General features: G+C 42.6%; 2 protein-coding genes across 3 annotated transcripts; one reads left to right on the top strand and one right to left on the bottom strand.

The window, feature by feature from the left end:
- Positions 1–11,760: 11,760 nt before the first annotated feature.
- On the top strand, positions 11,761–12,963 carry LOC111598437. Of its 2 annotated transcripts, none has more exons than XM_023313679.2 (4): positions 11,761–12,373; positions 12,438–12,520; positions 12,586–12,715; positions 12,791–12,963. In XM_023313679.2, exons 1-4 carry the CDS (start codon positions 12,262–12,264, stop codon positions 12,883–12,885), a joined length of 420 nt encoding a protein of 139 aa, XP_023169447.1. In that variant the 5' UTR covers positions 11,761–12,261; the 3' UTR covers positions 12,886–12,963. The 2 variants fall into 2 exon arrangements, with proteins under 2 accessions (XP_023169447.1, XP_023169446.1); XM_023313678.2 differs by having other exon boundaries at positions 11,765–12,373; positions 12,583–12,715; positions 12,791–12,895.
- A 324-nt stretch (positions 12,964–13,287) lies between these two features.
- Positions 13,288–13,496, bottom strand: LOC111598438. Its single transcript, XM_023313680.2, has one exon. It carries the CDS (start codon positions 13,425–13,427, stop codon positions 13,302–13,304), a length of 126 nt encoding a protein of 41 aa, XP_023169448.1. The 5' UTR covers positions 13,428–13,496; the 3' UTR covers positions 13,288–13,301.
- Between the last annotated feature and the right edge of the window lie 427 nt (positions 13,497–13,923).

Genomic DNA, 13,923 nt, shown 5'->3' with positions numbered 1-13,923 from the left:
AGACATCGAGATATAGATCAGATGAGATAGCGATAGAGATAGAGCGCGCGCTCGCGCTCGCGATAGCGACTTGCGATCGACGCTCGCGCTGCGATCGGCTCTCGCTCTCGCTAGCGCTCGAGCTACGCGCTCGCCGCTCGCGTAGCGCTCGATCTAGCGCTGCGCCTCGCAGCTCGCGCGCGCGCTCGGATAGCGTCGCCCGCGCTCGCGCTCGCGATCGCGCTCGCGCTCGCGCTCGCGCTCGCGCTCGCGCTCGCGCTAGCGCTCGGCTCGCCTAGGCTCGCGCATAGCGCCTCGCGCTCGGATAGCGCCTCCGCTCGCGTCGCGCTCTCGCTCGCGCTCGCGCTCGCGCTCGCGCTCAGCGCTCGCGTCGCGCTCGCAGCTCGCGCTCTCGCTCGCGCTCGCGCTCGCGCTCGCGCATCGCGCTCGCGCTCGCGCCTCGCGCTCGCGCTCTCGCTGCTCTCGCTCGCGCTCGCGCTCGCGCTGGAGATAGAGCTAGAGCTCGCGCTCGCGATCGCGCGCTACTGACAACTCCCACCGCCGTGAAAATGTTTGACTGTGGCGCCAAGTTTGACTTGGACTTGGACTTGGTTGGTAGGTTCGTAGGGTGGCTGTGTGGCTGGGTGGCTGAGGGGTGCCAAGCTGGCGGTGGCTGCTGGTGATGCAGCTGGGAGCGTGATAAAAAAGCAGCCAACAGCAGGTGGGTAGGCAGGTAGCTGACTCGCTGGAACGAACAAACAAATTGGATGCGAATGCAAATAAACGAAAATTATAAATAACAGCAAGCGAGCGAAGAGAAACGAACAGAGAACAGAATGCGAATATAAACAAAAACGTGTATACGACAGCGGGAATGCAAAAGCGAATGGGATTGGCAATGGACGAGGCAGAGGAAACGGAAGTGAAGATGGTTAGAATGAAGATACAATGTAGGGGCCGAAAGATGATGATGAGCCGCAATGGCTCTCTCTCTCTCTCTTACACTCTCTGATGCTGCAACAGAGGCTGAATAAAGAGATGAAACTACCAATTGAAACATGAAGAAGATGCAGCAGCGGCAACAGCAGAACTGATGAGTTGCAATGAATAGAAATTGCCAAAACAATGCCACACGATGGCCCCGACCAGGTGAAAGCTGCGACGGCGAAGGGGCAGCAATAGTGACAAATGAAAAGAAGCAGGCCCCAGGCCCAGCCCCAATCGCAGCCAAACAGCGCTGACAGCTGACAAAGGAGGCGACACAGTCGAGGCATGTCAAAATGGGGGCAGGTGGCAGGCCTGTCAGCGCTGACAGTCCCATCAGCGACGCAGTGGATAACGTCGGGGCGTCCTTAAAGAGCGATATGACTAATATATAGCTGATATAGCCGCCAAGAAGCGAAACTAGAACTTAAACTGAAGCTGAAGCGACCAGCTGCTAGCGAAACAAATTCCGATCTGATATTAGTTGCATTCCAAGCAGAAACTGAATGAACTACATGAATACAGAATCAGCTTTTAAGCCTTGTGCTGCTACTCCACATCGATCTATCAAACTTAAGACTGAGTTTCCGGCTTTCAATTGGGTGTTATTCGAATAAAGAACACTGCGAGCTTAGGACTGAATTATATATATTATGGATATAAGTTCAGTAAAAGTCAGGCGCTTTCTTATAGAAAACTCAAAAAATTTCCTTGACTTCCTTCCTTGACTTCCTGAATTCCTTGACTTCTTGACTGTATGATTCTCTCTGATCCCTGAAATGACTTTCAATAAAAGCTGTTGCTTATCTAGAAGCATATTCCATGGTTGTGGAAGCTTCATCATTACAATTACAATTAGTTTTTAGACCTTCAATACAGAACTTCCGCAACAAGTACTTTTGAGCTGTAATACTATCTGTACAGCACCCTCAACAGTCGTTGACTGATCTTTCTTTGCTGTGATATTGTCTATAGGAATTTATTGAAAAGTGGCAAAAAGGATTCTCCTTGAATATGTGATTGGCTATGCTGAACAAGAAGTGACTTGACTTGGCTGGGTTTCAGGATTGCCCTGCCATAAAAATGAAGGAAGGATCTTTCATGGCTATAGGGTACATATTGCTTGTATTCTTCAATGGGGCCACTATGAAAGATCTTTCACCTTAAAGGTAACGCCATTTGTAAGTATGTCAGGTAAGTCTACAGTTTTCTAGGCAGTTTTCTACAGTTTTCATAGCATTCTCAGTCTCATCCGTTGACCAAGATCTCTGGGATCACTGTTTAGACTGTGCTTTCGTAATTGACATTACTTTGCCTATTCGTGAGGCTTGCCGGCTGTGCGGTTGGGCGCATAAAACAATTAAGTTGGCCAGAGTGCGGTGCGCTCAGCAGCTGCTGCAAACATCCGGGCGAGCTCAAGCTGAAGCTCAAGCTGCGGATCTGCCTGAAAGAACGCATCGTTGCCCGGATATGGATTTGGCGAAGCGTTGAGCGAATTGATTAAAATTCGATTGTTTCTTTTCACTTCGAGCTGAAAGTTGGAGCTGATGAAAGGGTTGTGAGTTTTACAAAGGCAGCTTCTTATTGCCGTTGTTGTTGTTTTTGGTATTTATTGGCCGCGCCTGCCTTGGCATTTATTACGCGACGTTGGGAGTTTTAATTATGCCGGCGTTGTTGCTTCTGCTGACTCCCACCACCCCACCCGTTGGCCCTGGGGCGCTGCCTAATCAGCGCCAGAGCATCAGCCAGTCAGCCCACAGCACCCCATCCACCACTGCGAGCAGCACCACCGTCAGCAGCAGCAGCAGCAGCACCACCACCACAGCGCTAACCATCCACACGCCTAATCACGTTTCACCCCTTTCGCATTTTTACCTTTTGTCGTCCTTGTCCTTGTCGTTGTCGTTGTCGTTGCTTTTCGATTTTTAATTTTTTAATTCGTTATCCTTGCGCCTGCTTTTTCAGGTTTCAGTTTTTTTGTTGTTGTTGGATTCCTTTTTTTTTCCTTCTTTATTCGCCTGGTTAATGGCAACGCGTGTGTCGACGGCGTATCCTGTATCTAGGCGGGAGGAGCTGCGGCTGGGGCTGGGGCTGGGCCTGGGCATGAGCCTGAGCCTGGCAAGGGTTAAGTATTAAACGCTAAATCAGATAATGTTAGACAATTGAGCAGCGACGCCGACGCCCGACCGAGCTGACATTAAAACAAAAGACACGATGCGGCGCATCGAAGGGTCGCGCCGCTTGTCGTCATGCAAATGCGAAGCAACCCAAGCAACAACAACAACAACAAGAGGTTGGGGCAAAAAGAAAAACCAACAAAGGGGTTAGCTTTTCATAAAATACTGCATATATTGACTCAAGTCATGTACACCAGGCAGCAGCGAGCAGCCAGGACAGCAACTGCGACAGGGACTTGGCAAAACTTCGATTACAAAAATTCTCGTATTATCCGATTAAGCGATCCGCCGAAAGGCAGCAACAACAACGACAACTAGCAGTAGTCGAAGACGAAGCAGAAGAAGAAGAAAATTAAAATTTTAAATTATTGCTTTGGGTGCGCGTTTAGTTGGGGGCGTGGCCCATGCCATTCGAAAGGCAGCCCGCCAAAGTATGCAGCATAAAAATAACAGCAATGCATACAAGTTGGGGCATGCCCGACTAACGAACACCCAGCAAACGCTGTGTACCTGAAAGAGCAGAAAATTAAATCGGATAATAGATTAAAATATTGATAGATTATTCAATGGAAAGCCAAGCTTAGCATAGAACTTAAGCCAAACTCATTTCAGTGCTTAGACCAAGCGAACTGTGCACACAGCATGCCCCAGCTTTGGGCACAGCTCAGTTAAATTTCTAAAAGCAAACATTTATATAGCGAAAGAAGGGAACTACCTTTGGTAATGGATAACAAAATGCGCTGAGTAAATAAAATAAAACGAAAAAACGCGTGAAACAGCAACGGAAACCGCTGGCAACGCTGATGATGGCAGTGACCTTTTTTCTTTTTTTTTTGGCGACTCGGCTACTCAGTTCCTTTTCAGAAATTAACGCAAGTAACTGCGCGGAAAATATGCCATCTCCGTGTCTGCATCTATCTGCCTCGCCCCTCCCCTCTCACTCCCACGCTCTGTTTCTTTCCATGCCTGTTCGTCTACCTCCACACACTTGTGTCCACTGTGCTGTCCGCCAGACAAAAAGTTTGCCCAAAACGTCGCCGGTTTTTGTTTTTTTTTTTCAGGCCTTCGATGGTAACATTTGATTAGATAACACTCAAGGGTTAACGGGCAGCATAAAATAGTCGTTAAGCGGATCACATTCTTAAGCCTAACGACATTTCTTCTGATTTACTCATTATGCATTTGGTCGAAGCGCGCGCTAAGTGAATTCCTTAAAGACCGCAAAGCAGCTGAGGCGAGAGTCCATGCACATATATATATATATATATATGTATGTTTGATGTCTGCTGTGATTTGCGACAATTGTGAATGAGTCTAAGTGAGCTTCGGCTGCAACTTTTGCTAGCACTCTTCTATGCGATTCTCATGCCTAAGAGCGCGAGTCAGGCTTGACTTGCGAGTGTTCTGTTTATTTATAAATAAGTAACTTCAATTCTGCTAACTTTTGCTGTGTTTGTTTGCTGTGAATTTGTGAGCTTTGCTTATCATATATATGGGAAAGTCGGTATATGATATATGACGATATATGACGGGTTCATAAACATATACATTCAATTATCATTCTATTCCCACTCAAAGGCTTCCAGTTAAAGATTAGTTTTCTAAATGCATTCTGCTCAAATCATTTAGATGCTGTTAGAGATATTTTCATATGAGAGTTTCGCTCGAAAAGTATCGAAACTTTTCTAATTTTTTCATTAATGATTGAGCTATGCATGCATATTAAATTTGTGCCCTTTAAATTAATTAAAATAAAACATTTGAAACTAAGTAGAACGCAAGAAATCCTTTTTTATGATCAAGTTCAGCTGCGCTTGCTCTGCCGTCTTTATCCTCTCAAGCGTCCTTCTTTCATGGACACTCTGCAGCATTGGCAACACGGAAAAGCCACTCAAAGTAGCGTCATTTTTGCCTTGCTTCTGGCCACAAACTTTGCTACAGACTCATTGTTTGCAATAGACACAAATCGAAGAGCTGCTCGAATGAAGTGAGAGAGACCTGGGCAACAGCATAAGACCACACAACGATCGAAAGGCAAAATTCCTAGAATTCATTGAGCACAACTCAAGCCACCTCTACAGCAATAATCTCATATATATATATATATATATATATATATATATATATATATATATATATATATATATATATATATATATATATATATATATCTATTTTCTTTTAAGTTTCAGATGACATATGCAACGTGGAGACTCAGCTTGTATATTTGCCAGGCATCTTTGATTTTCGTGCTGGTTTATTTATGAGCTGTAACGTGCGAGTAATTGAAAAGGTTGCATGTGTCTGAGAGAGCTTGGCACCACTTAAGAGCAAGCTCCATGCCACTACACCCACAACACTACAACACACACACTCGATGGCTTTTTTTCTTTCTTTCTTGTTAGCCAAAGAGCTGGCCTTCAGCTGGATGGCGGCGACTAAGCTGGGGTTTTACAGGGCTTTGCCCAGCTTTGTGGGCCAGGTGGGTGGCTATTGGGGCTGGGTGGTTTTCGGTGTTCACTTTTGGTTTTGTGCATTTTTAATTATTGGCTTTTTTCTTAGACGCTTTAATTGTATTTGCTCAGCGTTTGGGCAAAGTGCACACAGGACGAAGCCAAGTCGCAGAGACAAGTGAGAGGCAGAGAGAGAGAGAGAGAGAGAGAGAGTGAGGGAAGTCGCCACGCCCTTGCCATTGGCCGGTTGTCGCATTTAAATTGCATGGAATTTGCAAACTGAAATTAAAATAGTTAATGATTTTTTGGTCAGGCGACTTAAGTGCGCCTCAATGGGGGCGTGGCTGGGCGAGGGTAGGGCCCGGCGACTGCTGCGTAATTGAAAAAGCAGCCACTGCAGCTGCTTCAAAGACAAATAGAGAGCACAACTGTGGCGCAAACTTTTGCGGCGACAACCCTGACGCATGACGCCGAGAAGCATAGCCAAAGCATAGCATAGCAGAACTTCTCCTAATGCTTCTTCCTTCACTGCTGCTGCGTAGCATGTAAATGCTGTAAAAGTTTTTACGATTTGCCAAAACTATAAAAAGGGGCATCCGGGCTGAGGCTGGTGTGGGCACTGGGGTTGGCGTTCAGGTTGGGGTAAGGGGCATGTCCACTCGCTGCTGCGTGCCAGGGGCTGGAGACAAGCGCCAACTCGGACCGTTGATACTCGCACTTACAATATAATAAACTAAGTAATTACATGTGACTGTGTGAGTGACTGTGTGAGTGCCTATGTGTGTGTGTGTGTGTTTGTCTGTGTGTGTGGGCGTGGCACACACACTATTTTAATTCACTCATAAAACGAGGCGGGCACAAAAAGTGCGCCCAAATTACCTTGACATGTGAATCGAGCGGGCTAACGGGGGCGGGGGCGGCCTGATGTCAGAGTCGAAGTTGGAGCTGGAGCTGGCGCTGGAGCTGGAACTAGAGTTAGGAGCACAAGTTCCATTCCCCAGTTGCCTTTCACTTTTTATGACAATTTCACTTTCACCAAGGCAATGATTGTGCTGATGGGCGTTTCTTCTATTTGTGAAGGGGCGGGGCAGTGTGCGTGCATTGCGTGTGTGTCCATTTTGCTCAGCTCCCTCCCCTCCCCCCACTCACACTCTCTGCCACTGGGCACTCGCAATAGTCAGCGCCAGTTCCTCATGCCCCGCCCGAACAGTCGTCAAACAGTCGCGTTTACAGCCGAACGCCGAATGACACTTAAATGTCGAAGATGCAACATAAACTTCCATAATCGTAAATATAGATTTGTGCGGCACGTAGTGGCCACAGTGGAGACACAACCGCCGCAACGTAACAGCCACTCAACGACCCACGCCCCAATCGCCTTTCTTGTGCTCCAGATCTTCCCTGCACAGTGCCCAAAGGCCGCTATTGAACTCGAGGAAATCTCTGAGGCCATCGATGCACAACAGGTAACAGGTAATAGTTAATGGGTAACAGTTAACAGTTAACAGTTAACAGTTAACAAGTTACAATTGCCAGCAACAACTTAAACTCATCTTGAGTCACTTTTCAGCTTCATACAAAGTTGACTTTTACTTAAGAGAGTGTTGATTCTTAGCTAATCATAGATACTACTAGGCAAATGGTGCAAGATATCGATATATATCGATTTACCGATTGTATATGATAAACTCTGACTACCACTGACTTTGATATGGCTAGTCATGCAGAGCCTTCTGTCATAGCCATAGCTTGCCAATGTTGCAGCTGGCTAAGGACTTGCTCAAGCTTGGCTCAAAGAGCCGTTGTGACTGTTCCATATAGTCCAAAGAAAAGCTAGAAGCGCTTCTTTTCTTATAGGCAGAGCAGCTAGACCTTAAAGAGGAGACTCGAAGTTAAGAAGAGTGAAAGTAAAACACACACACGAGTGTGCGTGTGCATGTGAATGGCAATTAAAGCTTAAAGCTCCAGGTTGCTGTGGCTGGGCTAAGTCTTTGACGCTGTTGTCACTAGCTACAGGCGATACAGGCGTAGCTGGCCAGGATAATGACAGAGCTGAGCAGAAACGTATATGGACGCGAGTATATATCCTCTAATGACACTTTTAACAGCTGTTATATTTCTCGACGTTGCTCTTTGTTGTTGTTGTTGTTGTTGTTGTTGTTGCCGCCCTCAAGAGACGACGGCAACGTTAGCGAGAAGGCCGCACATATTTGAAGACATAAATAAATGTCAAAAAATGCAGATTACTTATTAACCCCTGTGGCGTGCCACAACTCCAGCTCCAGTTCCTGTTCCTGTTACGTCTCCTGCTCTCTTCTTGCTTTAGATACAGCTACAAAACCTCCGCTGCCGATGCCGATGCCAATGTCGATGCCTTAGCCGCGATGTTATTCATTAATAGAAGCGCGCTGCGTTCGCTGTTGGCTCAGCCCAGCGTAGTTAACATGCCCACACACACACGCACACGCACACACACACACACACAGACGAAGCGCGCCTCACGCAGCGTCTTTGCCACCTTGAAAGGCGGGAGAAAATTATTAGCTCTTTGGTAATATTTTCTTGCATAAATTTTTGAATCATTTTTTTTTTTCTTTTTCATCTCTCTCTCTCTCGCTCTCTCTGTCGCTGTCTCTTTTGGAGCCTTTATAATTTCATATTTGGCATCGTTTGGGCAAAGTCGCTTCGTCGCTTTATTTTCAATTTAACCCTCATTGTTGTTGCCGCTGCGCTGTGTTTTCAGGTTTTTTTTTGTTGCGTGTGGCATAAAAATTGAATCCTAATCCATGAATATAGATGATTATTATATGCCCACCGTCCCAGCCCACCTGAAGCCCCAGCCACTGGCCTAGCAGCGGGATGGCAGCCCATTAGAATATTTTGTCTGTGCTCCGCTTCGGCTGGTAATTTTCTTTTGTTTTGCATTTTGCAGTTCACCTCAACCGACAATGGGCAACCACCGAACCACCCATTACCCTCGCCCCATTCACCATTCGGCTCTGCCCAGCCAGGACTTCAACAACTAGCAGATACACCGGGCTCCAAATGAAAACGCCGCCAAAGTTGTCGTAAAATTTTGTTATGACTTTTTCTTATTGCCTTTCGCCGTTCGTGGCGTTCTCGAACGCATTCGAAATGGAAGGCGCTGGGACGGCGAAGGCGTGGCTGCTTGCAGAACTCATGCAGATGAGCGTGTGGCTGAGAAGGCGGCGGCGAGAGCAAGCTCGTTTTTAAGTTACTTCCTGCTGGTATTTAAAGTTGTAAAAATTGATGAGTCCTCTCTGGCTGCTCTGAGCTCTGCTGCTGCTGAGAATAACTGCGCCCTTATAAATATACCTATATATATATAAAGCTATGTATATAGATATATATGTATTTCGTTTCAGCTGCTGCAGTTTCATTTTGTTTTTTTTTTTTTTTTTATTTTGTCTAAGCCTCATAGATATGCTCATCAGCTATTGTTACACTGCTGATGCTGTTGATATCTCTTAAAGCTATTGAAGCTGCTTGGGCAAAATATACGCAGTTCTATATCTGCTATATACACATATTATATGTATGTAAGATAAATGCAGCTGTTTCAAAAAAATCAGAGCTCTTGTGAAGTTTCTGCCAACAGCTTGTCTAAGATAAACTAAACTATATATATAAATACATGTATATATATATAAATATAAGAGGATACTGAATCCTCTTTCGCCTACTCTTCGTCCAGTAATGCGCATAATGTCTTAGTAGCCAGTTCGCTCTCACCCAGCAACGCTTAGGACTACTTTTAGCAACAGCTATATTTGTCTCCTTCTCTCTCTCTCTCCTAACAGCCTGCAACTAAAACGCAAACTCACTTGGATAATATTTTACAACAACTCAAGACAAGCTGTAGGGCTCTCACTAATACTACTGCAACAGTGAAAGCCAATCACGACAAAATCGAAAACAGAATAGTGTAAAGAGCAGAGACAGTAGAAGAGTAGCAACGAAGTCTGTAGTATATGTATATGTATATATTCTATTTAGCGGTACTTAGTTCTATTCCTCTGTGCCTGCCATTTCGACAAGCCTGGCAGAGTTCACTGTGCTGCGCAACCTGTACGTGAGCTAAAGTGAGAGAAGGCTAGTGCCAAGTTGTGGTTGTGTGTGTGTGTAGATATACGCACGATCACTCGAAAGGTAGAGTGGCATAGTCAGTCTGCAAGAGAAGCACATGGAGTAAAGTCGTGTCACGTCCTTTATCCTTGCTGAGCTCTTGATGGGCATACACTCATAAGTTTATATAATCTTAATATATAGAAATAATATGGAAACGATTCTATTTGTTTGGATACTATTGTCTTTATCACTTAATTTTGTTGTCAAGCATTTCTTTCTCCCTCACACTACTGTGTGAGGCAGCGGTATATATGATTATGATGAAGCCATGTCAGCAATTGCAGCTTTGATATAGGATTTCTTGATAGCTCTACGCTGTGTTCATCACGTACCACCCTCACTCGTTTCTTGGCTAAGCCAATCGCCGAGCTTTGTTGTAATTTGCGTCATGTAAATAAATAAATTATTAGAAAATTAACAATTTTTGCAATTAAAACTACAACTAAATTACAAATGCATTAAATTGCGCCACACATACACACACATTCATAACGAGCAAATAATAATGGCCGCGGCATTTGTAATAACAATAATGAAAAGCCATTTGGCCATTTGCCCATTTGGCCATTTGACCATTTGGACATTTGGCCATTTGCGCTGGCCGACCAACGGCTATAACAATTAATTAACAAATAAAATGTCAATTAATTTTACAAACACTGCGTGAACAGCAAACAAACACAAACAAAAAAGAAAAATATATAAAAGAAAAAACAGAGCGAATGTTATAATAACAGTAAAATGTACCGACTACACACAGGGCACACACACGTTACGCATACGCCGCGTGGTGCCTCAGCCAAACCAAATAAACCCGTCCGCGCTTACACAATGGAAGCCAGAAGACCAAAATACAAAACCAGAAACGAAAAAAAAAGAAAACACAAATTTGCTCATTTATTTATGATTTCAATTTCAATATTAAAGGTGTGTGTGTGTGTATGTGTGTGCGTGGACAGTGGTGAAAGCATTTTTTGGTATTTTAAATATTTAATTGAATGATAAATAAATTTAAGCACTGCCATGCATAAATATAAGCACAAGAGCAACAGTGACAGACAGTGTTGAAGTAGGAGACAGACAGAGACAGACAGAGAGTGTGTACGTGTGCGTGCGCGTGTGTGAGAAAGAGCAAGCGCTAGCAATAATATTGTAAATTGTGCGGTTGTGCGGAGGCGCCCTTTGAACAGAAAGCGAAAAAAATGGCCAAAGCCAATGACTGTGCGGCGGTCACATAAATATTTTTACAACACACACAAGCACACTAACACACACAGCTCATACGCCGCCGCCATTTTGTTGAAGAACAACGGCAGCAGACGCAAATGCAATTTAATTATTACATTTGGCTTTCGCCTCCCATTCGACATCATTTTGTCTGCTTTCAATTAAATTTATTTTTATATAAATAAATAAATATATAGATATATATATTTATAAATTTGCATTTTTTTCCATATTTACTTATTTATTTAAGCATTTATTTATTGCGTTTACTTGGCTCTGCAAAATTATGGTTAAGTCATAAACGAGATGCTTGTCCAACAATGAATTAACAGTCAAATAATAATGGAAATGGCTGAAATTGTATTGCAAAATATTCAGACTTTGTTAAGCTGACACTGAAGGCGATCGCACTTTGTTGAGATATTCATGCATCTCTATCCCTATCGTATCTCGCTATAAGCTATAATATTAAGATATTTTTTTGCAAGTATTATTATTATTTATTATTTTTTGCAAGTATAAATAACAATAAATACAAAAACAAAAATAAAAAATACCAAAAATGTCAATTCAAATAACATGTAGTGTTAGATGAAACGTTCCGATAGATCAAATACATATATATATAATAATAAAAATCAAAAACATACCAGAAATTTCAATACAAATATTAAATGAGAACTCAGCACACGTTGTGTTAAAAGCCAGCCTCGTAGACTAACATAGTTTTCTGATGAATCAAATATATATATACAAAAAAATAACAATAAATACCAAAAACAAAAATCCAAAAATATAAAATTTAAATTCAAATAATTAATGAGAGCTTCTCCTGCGAGCAACCCTCGTACAATGACATATTTTGTTCATAGATCTAATATGTCTATATAAAGTCAGTTTGCATCAAGTATAGAGCATACAATATTCGGTTAGCTTTGTTGATTCAGGATTTTGGGGTTTCTTGAGACAAGTTTTTATTGTGAGCGAATGCGTTTCAAACTCCGTGCACGAAGAAGACGAAATAAAACTTTATCTTTTTTAATATCGACTGGGGAAGTTTGTAATAGAGCGGGAAGTGGAGGTGGGGCGCCAGTGGACGTCATATTTTTAGCAGCTACTGTTGAAATTTCATAAGCAAGCAGCGTAAAGTTCGAAATATGCAAAATAGCAATTGGCTAGGGAACAAGTTACGTAAGGGTGTGCGTGTGTGTGTGTGTATGTGAGTTTGGGGCGGGATTCGAGTGAAAATGTATGTTAGCTTCAGTTAGCTGGGAGTTGGCTGTCGGCTCAATATGAAATTTCAACTGTCCAAATGCTGTTACTGCATAAATCTGCGTTTTGGCTGCTTTCTGGTTGTATTCTTTGACATCTTCATGCATGCGGTGCACATTGAGTTCGGCAATCGTAAGCGAATCGCATTCACACACACAGCAGGAGTGTTCCTCATTAAAAGTCAACAGTTCCACAGATGAAGTATTTAAAGTCTTGAAGCCTTTCATCTATGTGACCCACTTCGTGGGCTGCCTGATGCTCTTCTACAGTGCTGCAGTCGTAAGCCAAATGCGTATGACAATATATGTCTAGCTCTATATATATATATATTTGATTTGCAGCAGGTATCGCTGCTGACATTAGTTTATCTAACGACGGACGTGCTAAAATTTATATTTTTTGTCTTATCGGCCTATGGCTGGATGAACCGGCAAAATACGATATTCACACTGTGCATTCATGTCATAAACATATGCGAGTATCTGATCGAACGGCTTGCACAATCATCTCATCTCATATCTCTCATTTTTCATCTGTTATCTCTTGCAGTGTTTAGCGTTTACTTCTGGCTGGTCGCCTACTCGTACTTCCGGCAATGTAAAGACAATAGCATTGAAACCAGAGGTACTTCTACAGTCAACTGAACCAAATCGGATGACACTGAGAGCGCTCCCAATAGATTGAGGGGCTTCTGAGCCCATTTGAGCCGAATCCAACTGAGCACAGAAGCAGACTTAGTCTATGCGGCAGCGCCCACATGTCCCCATATCCAGATACGTGAAAATTCAATCGAAATTCAAAGACCTCAGCAGCTATCAAAACCGCAAAATAAATCATAGACAAAAAAAAAAAACAAAATGTTCTTTGCTTTTTCATTAGTTAAACAGTTTAATTTCAGGTGCTGCCACAATTGTGATCAAAATGCAAAACTCTGGCTGGATCCTCTCGCTGCCATCGACACTCTGAGATCCATGGAGCCAACCGAGCCGGCAATTGCGCGGCCCCAACTCCATTGCGGATAGCGTTTCGTTGCCGTCTCTCGCCTGAAACGCTCCCATCCTCAATTGGAGCCGCTGTCATGGCCTTGCACCGCATGCTCCAGCAGGTGAATGCACACAAAGTAAATGTAAATGTACTTAAAGCAGTGCATGCTGAATTTCAAGAATGTCAGAAAGTCATCAGACATTCTAAAACAGTAAAACAATAAATTTTGAGTTTTTTATTTTACAAATAGGAACGACAAACAAAATCAAAAAAAAAAGCCTGGCACGTCAAACATAAACAGACCTCTGCAAATCTCTTGTAGCTTAAAAGAGAAAAATAAATAATTAAATAAAACAATGCCAAAAAATGCATTAAAAATAATATGAAAAATATTTATAAAAAAAATTAAATAAAAATTTATACATCACAAGAAAATGTTGTTAATTAATAAATGAATTTTTCAAATTTAAAAGTTATATATATATTTATTTATAAAAGACTGTTCTTTAATAATTATATATGTTTATTTTTACATATAAAAAAACCAAATAAATAAATGCTTATATTAATAGTAAAAATAAAGCAAAATTAAAATTTATTAGTTTTAATAAAAAGTTTTTTTTTTTTTTTAATTATAAGTCTCTGTATTTATATATCAAATAAATTTGTTTTACAATATATTTGATATATTATAATTT

This window comes from Drosophila hydei, unplaced genomic scaffold (genome assembly GCF_003285905.1).
Source record: "Drosophila hydei strain 15085-1641.00,03,60 unplaced genomic scaffold, DhydRS2 tig00000211-arrow-pilon, whole genome shotgun sequence".
Lineage (NCBI taxonomy): Eukaryota > Metazoa > Arthropoda > Insecta > Diptera > Drosophilidae > Drosophila > Drosophila hydei.
Note: the sequence above shows the minus strand (reverse complement) of the source record. Positions and strands in the feature narration are given on the sequence as shown.